This window comes from Wolffia australiana, chromosome 4 (assembly GCF_029677425.1).
Source record: "Wolffia australiana isolate 7733 chromosome 4, ASM2967742v1".
Classification (NCBI taxonomy): Eukaryota; Viridiplantae; Streptophyta; class Magnoliopsida; order Alismatales; family Araceae; genus Wolffia; species Wolffia australiana.
In genome coordinates this window covers 19,170,901-19,181,260 of record NC_135838.1, presented here as the reverse complement: position 1 = coordinate 19,181,260, position 10,360 = coordinate 19,170,901, and the positions used below count along the sequence as shown (strand labels likewise).

At 43.3% G+C, this 10,360-nt stretch overlaps 2 protein-coding genes across 3 annotated transcripts; one reads left to right on the top strand and one right to left on the bottom strand.

The window, feature by feature from the left end:
• Positions 1–3,813: 3,813 nt before the first annotated feature.
• LOC144702247 (DNA/RNA polymerases superfamily protein) lies at positions 3,814–9,524 on the bottom strand. Of its 2 annotated transcripts, XM_078574216.1 has the most exons (13): positions 9,371–9,524; positions 8,793–8,965; positions 8,183–8,356; positions 7,937–8,060; positions 7,750–7,850; positions 7,553–7,639; positions 6,925–7,020; positions 6,657–6,777; positions 6,328–6,456; positions 6,064–6,155; positions 5,877–5,988; positions 4,915–5,786; positions 3,814–4,800 (listed from the first exon to the last, which is right to left on the bottom strand). In XM_078574216.1, exons 1-12 carry the CDS (start codon positions 9,438–9,440, stop codon positions 5,380–5,382), a joined length of 1,686 nt encoding a protein of 561 aa, XP_078430342.1. In that variant the 5' UTR covers positions 9,441–9,524; the 3' UTR covers positions 3,814–4,800; positions 4,915–5,379. The 2 variants fall into 2 exon arrangements, with proteins under 2 accessions (XP_078430342.1, XP_078430343.1); XM_078574217.1 differs by lacking the exons at positions 3,814–4,800; positions 6,925–7,020 and having other exon boundaries at positions 5,380–5,786.
• LOC144702248 (Phototropic-responsive NPH3 family protein) lies at positions 3,944–5,841 on the top strand. Its single transcript, XM_078574218.1, has 4 exons — positions 3,944–4,077; positions 4,158–4,227; positions 4,303–4,779; positions 4,850–5,841. Exons 1-4 carry the CDS (start codon positions 3,950–3,952, stop codon positions 5,363–5,365), a joined length of 1,191 nt encoding a protein of 396 aa, XP_078430344.1. The 5' UTR covers positions 3,944–3,949; the 3' UTR covers positions 5,366–5,841.
• Positions 9,525–10,360: the final 836 nt, after the last annotated feature.

Sequence of the window (10,360 nt, the reverse complement as noted above, 5' to 3'; positions counted from 1 at the left end):
AGCCTATGGAGGTGATTGAGTGGTCAAAACAGGATCCTCCACCCTCGGTTTAAGAGGAGATGGACTCAGGAAGACGATGTAGCTAAATCACTAGCCAAGATAGTGAGGATAGTAGAGAAGGTGTACTCTAATCATCCCTGTTATGTATTGGTACTAATCAAATATCGGATTAGTTTTTGAAAATTAACCATACTCTTAAGTCTTTCAGGAGTCTCATGTAGAGGACAACTTATACGTATATAATAACTGATGATGGTGAAGGTTCCACGAACACTACTTTGTATCTTGTAAAGCACGAGGTATAGCTTTTCATCATAGAGGCTGGAAATTTAACCGATCGATTGGGTTAAAATTGATCCTTAGTTATTTCATCTATATGTTGATATAGTCAATTTATAATACATGGACCTTGAGAGTCACACACATAAGATTATACGTACGTTAGCAGATATACATTTATTTAATGGACTTTTTATGAAAAATCTTAAATAGGGGACAGGCACCCATTTTACACACCTAGGGGCAACCAGAGATGGGCATCCAACATTAAACCTTAAGGTTATACAGATTTTAGTTTTCAATCAGATTTAAATGATACCCAGGCTATGTATGGGTTCATTTTTATGCTCGATGGGGATAGTCTAATAAAGTAATAACATTATGATTTAATAGAAGAATGCTAGAAGGATGTGAGATGTATTCTTTCGTACTTGACGACTTGTGACATATTTCCACTTCATGGAGAAGAAGAATTAAAATTTAAGGTTTATACTAAATTGGAGTTTTTAATTGGATCAACATTAAAACAAATCTACATATGGATTCAATTTATGCACTAGGCCCAAGTCTTTTTGGAAGGTTCCAAGTAAATTAAATGTTTGAATTGTGTGGATCCACTAGGCGCATCTGGCATATCATGGACTTATTCAACCTACCTCCCTATTCTTCCACTACATCTGGTGGCATGAGCACCACTTCTGGAACCGTCATGGCATCTGGAGATGTGTCCCCTCCCAGCATCAAGTCATCTCCTAATCTTGATCTATGGATACAGTGGTTGATTCGTTGTATTATGCACCTCCTATGCAAGTTCTTCAATCAATTCTCTCTCTTTCTCCAATCTAGCCTGCTACTCCATGACACTCTATCACGACACAACTCATTTGATCTGCATATGTCTTTAATTGACATAATTATGCATCATGGGCCTTCGGATTTGAGTAATTCCTGATGTCCTACAGTCTGCTCCATCTTCTATCGGATGACCCTGTAGTATTAATACAACAATGTTTTCCTCTTGTTTTGTGCCAATAAAGAGTTATTGGAATCATTGAGTTATTATCTAGATTGGTCCGTTAGCCTAGAGGATCACATAAAAACATTTATTGGACACTAGATGGTATTCATAAGTTAAAAGGGCTTATGCAAAAATTTTATTAATCACAAAGGAATATAAATGACCAAATATACCAAAGTAAATACTGCATTGTAAAAGTTTCATTGGACACCCCTCCTCCCTCTCCCCTTGGCGTGCTCCCTTCTCCTGACAATCCTAATGATGAAAAGATCATCCCATATTGTCATGTCAGGTATCGATTTGATACACACAAAGACCTAACATCTCTGAAACTCTTGGCAACTCATTCAAGAAATAAAATGGTTGAAGATTCAATTACCCGCAAGGTGATTCAATCAACATTCGGTTTTAGGTTGTTTTGGTTAATTTTATTCTATTGTGAAAATCATTTCAGGTCGTTGATCATGTTGTGGAACCATAAAAAATTTTCCCAATATTTTTCCCAATTCTTGCTCATCGAATAAACCTTTTACATATTATTTTATTTCACTAAAAGACCAAGATGAATATAACATAAACTCATAATCATGCGACCTAACTTCAGAGCATTGACCTTTTAGCAATTGGAATTTAGTTCTGAAGTCTTACGTCTCCATGTTTCCCTATTTAGGTTTTATGTTTCTTTAATTTTTTATAAATAATAATATCAACATTTTATATTTATTAAATATGTTTTATGTGCCTTAGTTTCGACTCAAAAGTGCGGTTCAAGATTATGCTTTTCTTTGAATACTTCTCCCTTTTCTCTTTGCATATTTTTTAAAAATTTCTCTCTTTTTTGCATTTCTATCATCAATCCCATATGTGTATCGTGATATCTTTGTAAAGATATGTCAAAGCTATTAGATAAAACCATAAAGGTTTCCACACCTCTTACAGCCAATAACCATTAAGGATCATGGTTTGTCTCACTTCATCGTGATAATTTTCCAATATAGTTTTTATCTGGACCCGATAGTCCTAAACTTCATGTTACATTACAAAAAAGAGAGAAATTTTCCCCAGTGAGGGGCTGGATTATTAAAAATAAAATTATCCTTATTGAGATGATAGGGTCATTGAATGTACAAATATATGAGAAATGCCAAAAAAAATATATTTAGCAGCATTAAAAAACTTCAATAAGTCCTCGAAGATCCTCCAAAGATTTTCTGACATTTTGTGAATACTTTTAAGAGTTAAAAATTATCTTCGTCAGCAGATTTTATGTTTAAGTATTGTCAATACCAATATGTTTAAGTGTGAACTTAGTTACTTAATTCAGAAAATAAATACTTATTAGATTACCAGATGCATTAACTTTCACTTATGATATGCAAACATTTTAAACTCAAAATTTAAAGATTTCTTTGATGTGGCATGTTGACTGGGTAGTCAAATATTTTTAATGTCATTTGCGTAGTGTCACTAAAATCTCCCTCATTTCTCCTTTACTCGTAGTCCATTTACTTTGTTCGTGCGTTGAATCAATTTCATCTTGATCTTTAAGGCTACACATCATTGATCGGCAGGACTTTGAGGGTTCAGGAACAATGAGATAAGGAAGCGCTCCCTTCATTACCAGATCAATAATATAGATGCTGAGTCGGCTCTATTTTCTGTTTTCTACTTATATAAATCTAAATTCTTATCGGTGATTGTGGATAAAATTCACAGTGACTTAGTTGGTTAATTTTTTTTTTCCTTTTTTTTTAGGGAAGACAACATATTTTAGGAAATTACTATATACTTTTTACCGAGTTCCTAAGTCCTAAATTACACAAAAAAGTCCTAAATTATATTAAGAAAGAGATCTCCCAAGTAATCAATAAAAATATGGAGGGACGTTGAAAGATTATCATGGGCCCAAAAAATTACTGTATAAACTATGCTCACTCTTTTTTTTTGAAGCCAATGTCACATCATTTCTTTATTTTTTCAGTTCTCTGAACTATTTTTGTCGCCCATTTGCAAGAAAACTTTTCCATGGCTACACCAACCAGCAAAAAACATTGGATACTCCCAGGGAATCACCCAAACGAACAGCATGACCTAGAAAACTACCATACAAACCCTTTAAATAACTTGGAAAATTTCAGCTTTTCACTACACTAAGACTTCATTCTAGGTGTGCGTTTCTCTTGGCGCGTTTCTCTAGGGTTTGATGAACCAAGACAGGTGCCAGTGCAATCAAAAGCACAGCCCGTTGACATCTCCACACCGTTGTCGCACTGCGTCGTTCTCGTGTCTTCTTCCTGCGAAACAGTAGGGGCATTAAATTCCAAGAAACCACCGTCTCCTCATGCAGTCGCCTTCAAGAAAGAAACCCACTGTTACGGACGGTTGCAGCGGCATCTACCGCTCTCGATTAATGTCCGCATCATGATCGCTGGAATCGCAAGGAAAAGCTTTCATCTTTGGCAAGATTACCCTACCGCCAATTGCAGAGACGATCGCTGTAGATCGCAAGCATGGTATTTATGAATATCCACGTGCATGCATTGAATGCTCAACGAAACCCAAGAATTCCACAGACCTCTGATAAACGCTCAGGAGGGGGGGAGTTAGAAACTTAGAATACCTTCCCGGCGGGCGGGCTACCCTTGAACGAAAATGAGGGGCTGGAACGACCTCGGCGTGGTGGAGACCATCTACGAGGACGAGCGGGAGGATGCGTCGACGTCCCCTTCTTCCGCGCCGAGCCCGAGTTCGTCATCCCTTCAAACCAGGGTTGACGAGTGGTACGTGCCATCGTCTCCACCGTCATCCCATATCTCTTCCTCCTCGTCGTCGCCCTTCTTCCATGTGAGTAAACGCGCAGGTCGCGGGCGACGGGGTGCAACGCCGACGTCTCCGTCCGCGTTCAAAACCAGTGTTTCCTCCTCCACAAGGTGAGAGGGAACTCCGTCCGCGGCGGGACTGGAGAGTTTTTTTTTTTCTGAACAGTGAGTTCTCTTTCTCTGCAGGAGCGGCTGGCGTCGCGGAGCGGCTATCTCCGGCGGATGACGGAGTCCGCGGCCGTCGTCGTCGTCTCTCCGCCGCTGCCCGTCGCGGCGGAGACATTCGCGGCGGCGGCGGAGTTCTGCTACGGCGGCGACGTCGTTCTTTCTCCGTCCAACGTAGTCCAAATGAGGGTGGCGGCGGGCCTGCTGGAGATGGCGGAGATGGCGGAGACGGCGGAGGAGTACTTCTCGCGCGCGGTCCGCCCTTTCGCGGAGAGCGCGGCCGTCGCGCTTCCGCACGGGCTGGGTTTGCTCGGGGCCGGCGGCGGGCCGATGGCGAGCCGCTGCGTGGAGACGCTCTGCGCCGCGGGCGGCGGCGCGCGGCTGCGCGCGGTGTGCGCGCTCTCCGCCGCTGACTTCCGCCTGCTCGCCGCGTCCCTCCGGGAGCTACACCCGCGATGCCACGACCTCCTCTTCCGCGTCGTCGACCAGTATCTCGAGGTAGCTGCTCTCTTCGTATTCCTGGAGATGTAATCTTGGCGGAGGTTATGGTTAGTGGGTCGGTCTGCAGGGGGGGAAGCTGACGGAGGAGGAGAAGGGGAGGATCTGGGGAGAAGTGGACAGTAGGAAGCTGACCGCGGGGGAGCTGGCGAGGCTGGTGCGCAACCATAGAGTGCCGCTGCGGCTGGTGGTGCAGGCCATGGCGGCGGAGCAGCAGCGCGCGCGGCGGGTCGTCCTCGGCGGCGCCACCACCCTCGGCGGAATTCTCCGGCGGGACGCGGCGCTCCGCCAGGAAGCCCATCTGAAAGCCGCCATGCGCGCCACCGGGAACAGGATCCGAGCCTTGGAGAGAGAGCTCGCCGAGATGAAAACCCAGTTGAGAATGAGCTCCCTGGAAATCGCTCCCCCCCGCTCTTTCAGCTGTCGCTTCTTCGCTCCTGAGGAGAAGACCCCCGCTAGAAAAACTCTGGTTCAGGGCCTGAGGGACGCCTTCGGGAAGACCAAGACCGGCTCTGAAACGCACATCGCTAGCTCGCCTGAAGACTACCCGCCTCCCCGCCATCGCCGCCACCGCTCTTTCGCTTGAGTCGAAGCCGGAGCTCATTTCTCCTTCGTTCGATCAAAGAAGAATTCGATGGGGATGTGCTTGCTGCCGTTGGATGTTGGCTTGCGCCTCTTCTTGGGCGGCGTTGGAGATTCCTTTTGAAGGATTTCGGCGAGGTGGAAGTCCGAGTGTTCTTGTCTTTCCTTGAGAAAGCTCGGCGGCAGCTCGTAGCCGCAGAGAGAGCAGATGTAGTCGTTCAGCCATGAGACCGCCCCTTGTTGGGTGGATGAAGGCGGGGCTAGATCGGTTGTTGATTCTTCTTCTTCGTCTAGATGATCAACCGTTGGTTCGCTGATTGTTTCTCGGCCAGCGGAAGTCCCTTCTGTAAAGAAGCTTCCTAGAGTTCTTTGCGTGGGGTCAGCCGGATGGGACTCGGCCTCACCAAAGTGCGACATACGCAAGCCTGTCGTTATTTTCACATATATTCATCAAAGTATGATTAGTTGCAGTATATGAAAGTGAAAAATAAGAGATGGGTGACAGTTTACCATACCAATCAGCCTCACGGAGAGAGGTAGTTCTGCCCTCAGTAGCTTGGAGGCATGGAAGAAGATGTGTTCTTTTGACTGGATGAACTTTTGCAGGGATGTAGCCCTGGTCTTCACCTGTCGATAAAGAAGCGTAAAAACAATTATGATATTAGTGTTCGGTAAAGACAAGGATGTATAGAAATTTGATACCTCGAAAGAAGACGTTTTCAGTTTGAGTGTGAGTGTTCGACCAAAGAGGGACTCCTTTTGTAGGTCATCTGATAATGCTTCCGCAGTCTCCTCTGCACGACAGCCAATTTCAGAATGTTTGATAATTGCAGTTCTGAGAAAGCATACGTCATAAAGACTGAGAGAAGGGGCATGAGGAAAGAGAGATGTAACAGTTACGGATATCGAGCCTGTGAATTAAAAGAAGAAAAAATAATGATGGGAATACTTAAATAAGAGGGGTACCAAGTTTTTTGAAAAGTAGGGACTGATCATCGGTGCTAGAGAACGTTCTTTCGTTACTGATGCTTTTTCGAAGTCTAAGCTGAGGAGTCTCTGTGTTGCCCAATCCCAGGCCAACAGACAGGAAAAAATCTGAAAGAAATAAGAAAAACTAGGACGCATAACGATGGGATTGATTCCCGATGAAAAATCAAATAACTCTAGTCCGCAACATGGGTAACCGAAGAGGAAAAGGGAATCTAGTCAACAATTGGATATATTATTTATAAAAAAAACGATTTCTCAAATGTCCTTCAATTAGAAGCAAAAACTCTTATCGGAGCTGTACTGACCGACAGAACTAGGAGAGAACAGTCCGCATATGTATGCACTTTTTCTCAACATATCCTCGCATGTGCTGATTCCTAGACCATCTCGAAGAATGTGTTCGGTCACCTTCCCAATTCCTCCAATCTGCATATTATCGCTTTCTTGAAGTCATTAACTTAAGAAAAGATAATGTCGGCATAAAATTGTGATTAATAATGCTCACCTTTCTCATCATTCAAAGTAAAGATAATGCTCACCTTTCTCATCATTCAAAGTAAAGATAATGCTCACCTTTCTTATCGGTAGTGATGAAACGAAAGTTAACACGGCTTCCAATTCATTGAGTAATACATACTGCCCATTCGGCTTGTTAATATCCGAACAAACCTATCATTATTGAGAATAATTGTTTTTCGGTCATCAATACTGCCTCGACGGACCGATTAACTGGTACTGTAAAATAAACTGGAGAGTGAAAGAGCTCACTCAAGAAGAAAAAAGTCCTTCAAAAAACTCAACCCAACTATGGCACAGCAAGAAGAAAGGATCGGGCATCAGATTGCATCAGTCCCAGTCAAGTTTTAGATCGATCAGAAGGTTCAGATTCTGATCTCATCGAAGAGATCTGAATGGTCAGAACGTCTCGATCAAGATCAGTCAACCTATCAGATCCGTTCAAGAGGCTTATCACCCGATCTGCCCAGACAGTGGAATGGGCCATTCAATCCAATTAGGCGCTGCCATGTGGCATTCCTAATTAATTTTTTTATTATTTTTAATCGCTGAACATCAACGATCCAACCGATCATTGATCCTATAGGCACCAACTTGTTTTTTAATTGAATTCTTTCAGGAAGTCCTTTGAAAACTATGCCGGTCGTAAAAAATCTGTCAAATCGGAAAACTTGGGCGTGCTTACCTTGGCCAGAAGGCGGTTTGGTGCCACTCCTACACTACAAGTGAGAGCAGTCTCCTCATAAATAGCCTTCCGCAGCTCTTCGGCAACCTTGAGAAAAAGTTAGACCGGATGAATGATTGTCACACGGAATTCTGCTTTTCAACTTGATATGTAGACTTCGAAAAAGAGATGTGCCAATTGACCAGCTTGAAACTTACTTTCTCTCTAGTTACTCCCCGACCCTTGCAAATTTCAGTAATGTCCAGGTATGCTTCATCTAAACTCGTGGCAATAAAGTTGGGATCATATCTTCGGAAAACTGAAATATTAGTTTTTCATTAGGAAAAAGAACAACACAAATAGAGGGAAATACAAACGTGGTTCAAATTCTGAATTACATTTCACCTTTCCTGGTCTTCTCACTGTAGTGTACATACTTGTCGAAACTCACTGGGACCAAAACAAGTTCTGGGCATAGTTTAAAGGCAATAAATCCCGGCATAGCAGAGCGAACTCCATATTTTCTAGCCTAGATCATTAGCACGAGCTCCTCTTTTAGAATTCTCAAAATGAGGCAAGATATCTAAACAGCCTACAATCCTGGCACTTAAATGAGTGCAAAATAAATGCCTAAGCTGATCGAAACCATACCTCATAATTAGCAGTAGAGATCATAGACATGCTACCAACAGCTAATGGTTTTCCTTCCAACGATGGGTTTTCTAATGTTTCTACAGCTGCAAAAAAGGCATCCATATCTGAATGCAGCCAAATTTTTGACAGATCACGAGAAGATTCCAACTCTTCGATTCTTTTATCCGCAACCTGCAAAAGAAAAAAGGAAAAATTGGAGAGTAAAAAGTGTAACCAAATTTTCAAGAAGGATTTTCATGAATTCAAACATTAAAACGGAAATAATAATGATTTAATGATAAGACATTATTATTTGACTCGATTCTCGTTTTATTTTGCTCTAAAATTTATTTTTCCTGATATATAGAGTGGTAAAGAGGACTATGGATGGCCATTATAGAATCTTTATAAATTACACACAGATGATACCCAAGAAAAGGAGGTGTACTTATTTGATTCAGGTGTCTATATGATACTAAAAAAGAAGGCAATGAAAGACACACAAAGAGAACGGATCTTGAAGATGCATAAAGTAAAAAGTCAAATTCCAGCATATAGAACTTTTTCGTGATCTTTTACTGACTCTGAAAATATATAAGAGAAACCGGGAGAAGTCCAGCAGGCCTACCATTTGAAATTTTTCAATATCCTTCTCCGTGAGTTTTGCGCACTGGGCTTGCATTCTTTCTATTTTCTCTTTGAGAATCGCATCTTTACGCTGCTCATTCTCAAAATACTTCGACCCTTTGCTCATCTCATAGATTACTCGCTGGACCTTTTCCTTGTCGACTCCATCCATTCCTGCAAATCCCTCACGAGTCTTCAGTCGCGTTCAAAATGAAACTTTGACCGTAAGATTGGCCCAGAAACTACAAGAAATCTCATCGAAAGCTCCTTTATTTTCAACAAAATCTGCTGAAGTACAATACCCAATGCCTACGCTGTCGGAACAAAACAACACCAATTTCTCAGAGATTTTATGCATCAGTTTGTTTCATTGGGCTTCTGATCTAAGACCCCCCTACGGCTTTAAAGAATTACTTCCCCCGGACTCTAGAAATGAAACCAACACCACCTAGATAGATCCAAAATCACGTCAACGCAGATCAAGACTACCACAGGCCGCAACAATCTCGATTCCACATGGAGATCACACCCAGACGAAAACGGAATCAGAGAAGGGTCGAATCACCGTCAATAGAATACCTGCTTTTGCGTTTGTGTACACCGTGTGGCACGACTCCCACGGCCGATCCCCATTCGATGTCGTGCCCATTTCCGATCGCTAAAACTCAACAACAAACGACTGAGAGATGATATAAACTCAAGCGCGGGAATCTAACTGGCTGGGCACACCACGGACGGGACGTGATGAGGCGGATGACGAATGATGACGGGACGGACTTTGACGGAGTAGTTCATCAGGTCTCCCGTCCAGATGAGATTTCTTGTTGGACCGGTGACGGATGATACGCCCTCTCCGGTCACACATCCCATTAGGTTTGTCGGACGGATGACGAACTTTCATCGTCCAACTGAAATTCATCATCTATTATGGTTTGGGCGAACTGACTGAACGGATTCTATTCAGTCATCTGCGGCAGACGATGGATGACTGATGATGAAAGATATTCAGGATAACAAAAATATGCATGATTTACAAATTAGATATATATATATATATATAGAGAGAGAGAGAGACTAGAGACTGAGGGAGAGTGCGATAAGATTGAGAAGAAAGAGAGAAAGGAGCAAGAGGTCACAATGAAGAAACAAATTTACAAACCCAAATTTAAATGTGAACGACGGCAGGCACGGAATGGCAAAAATGGCACACGAGGCAAGGGGGAGGCGGCAAGCAATGGGCAGCCTGAACTTTCATGCTTGTTCAAAAAATAGCATGAACCAATAAGAAGACGCCAAGTGGCATCTTCTTTTTTTTGTCAGTGACGGTCAACTGCTGACGTGGCTTCCACCGTGGCAGCCAAGTGGACTCCACGGTGGCATCCACGTCTCCGGCCGCCGCCGACGCCCCCCGTCTCCGTCCGCCGCTGCCCGTATCCGGCGGCCGATGCCGCCCGTATCCGGCGGCCGATGCCGCCCGTCTTCAAACCGCAGACGCCGCCCGTATCCGGCCGCCGACGCCGCCCGTTCTTCTTCTTCTTCTTCTTCTTCTTCTTCTTCTTCTTCTTCTTC

Bases quoted from the DNA above. Each gene is read 5' to 3' on its own strand.
- LOC144702248 (XM_078574218.1), top strand. From the start codon at position 3,950: ATGAGGGGCTGGAACGACCTCGGCGTGGTGGAGACCATCTACGAGGAC. The intron at 4,078-4,157 runs GTACGTGCCATC...GTAAACGCGCAG, and splicing joins CAAACCAGGGTTGACGAGTG to GTCGCGGGCGACGGGGTGCA. The intron at 4,228-4,302 runs GTGAGAGGGAAC...CTTTCTCTGCAG, and splicing joins AGTGTTTCCTCCTCCACAAG to GAGCGGCTGGCGTCGCGGAG.
- LOC144702247 (XM_078574216.1), bottom strand. From the start codon at position 9,440: ATGGGCACGACATCGAATGGGGATCGGCCGTGGGAGTCGTGCCACACG. The intron at 8,966-9,370 runs GTATTCTATTGA...AGGGATTTGCAG, and splicing joins GTACACAAACGCAAAAGCAG to GAATGGATGGAGTCGACAAG. The intron at 7,021-7,552 runs GTAAGCACGCCC...CAATAATGATAG, and splicing joins CAAACCGCCTTCTGGCCAAG to GTTTGTTCGGATATTAACAA.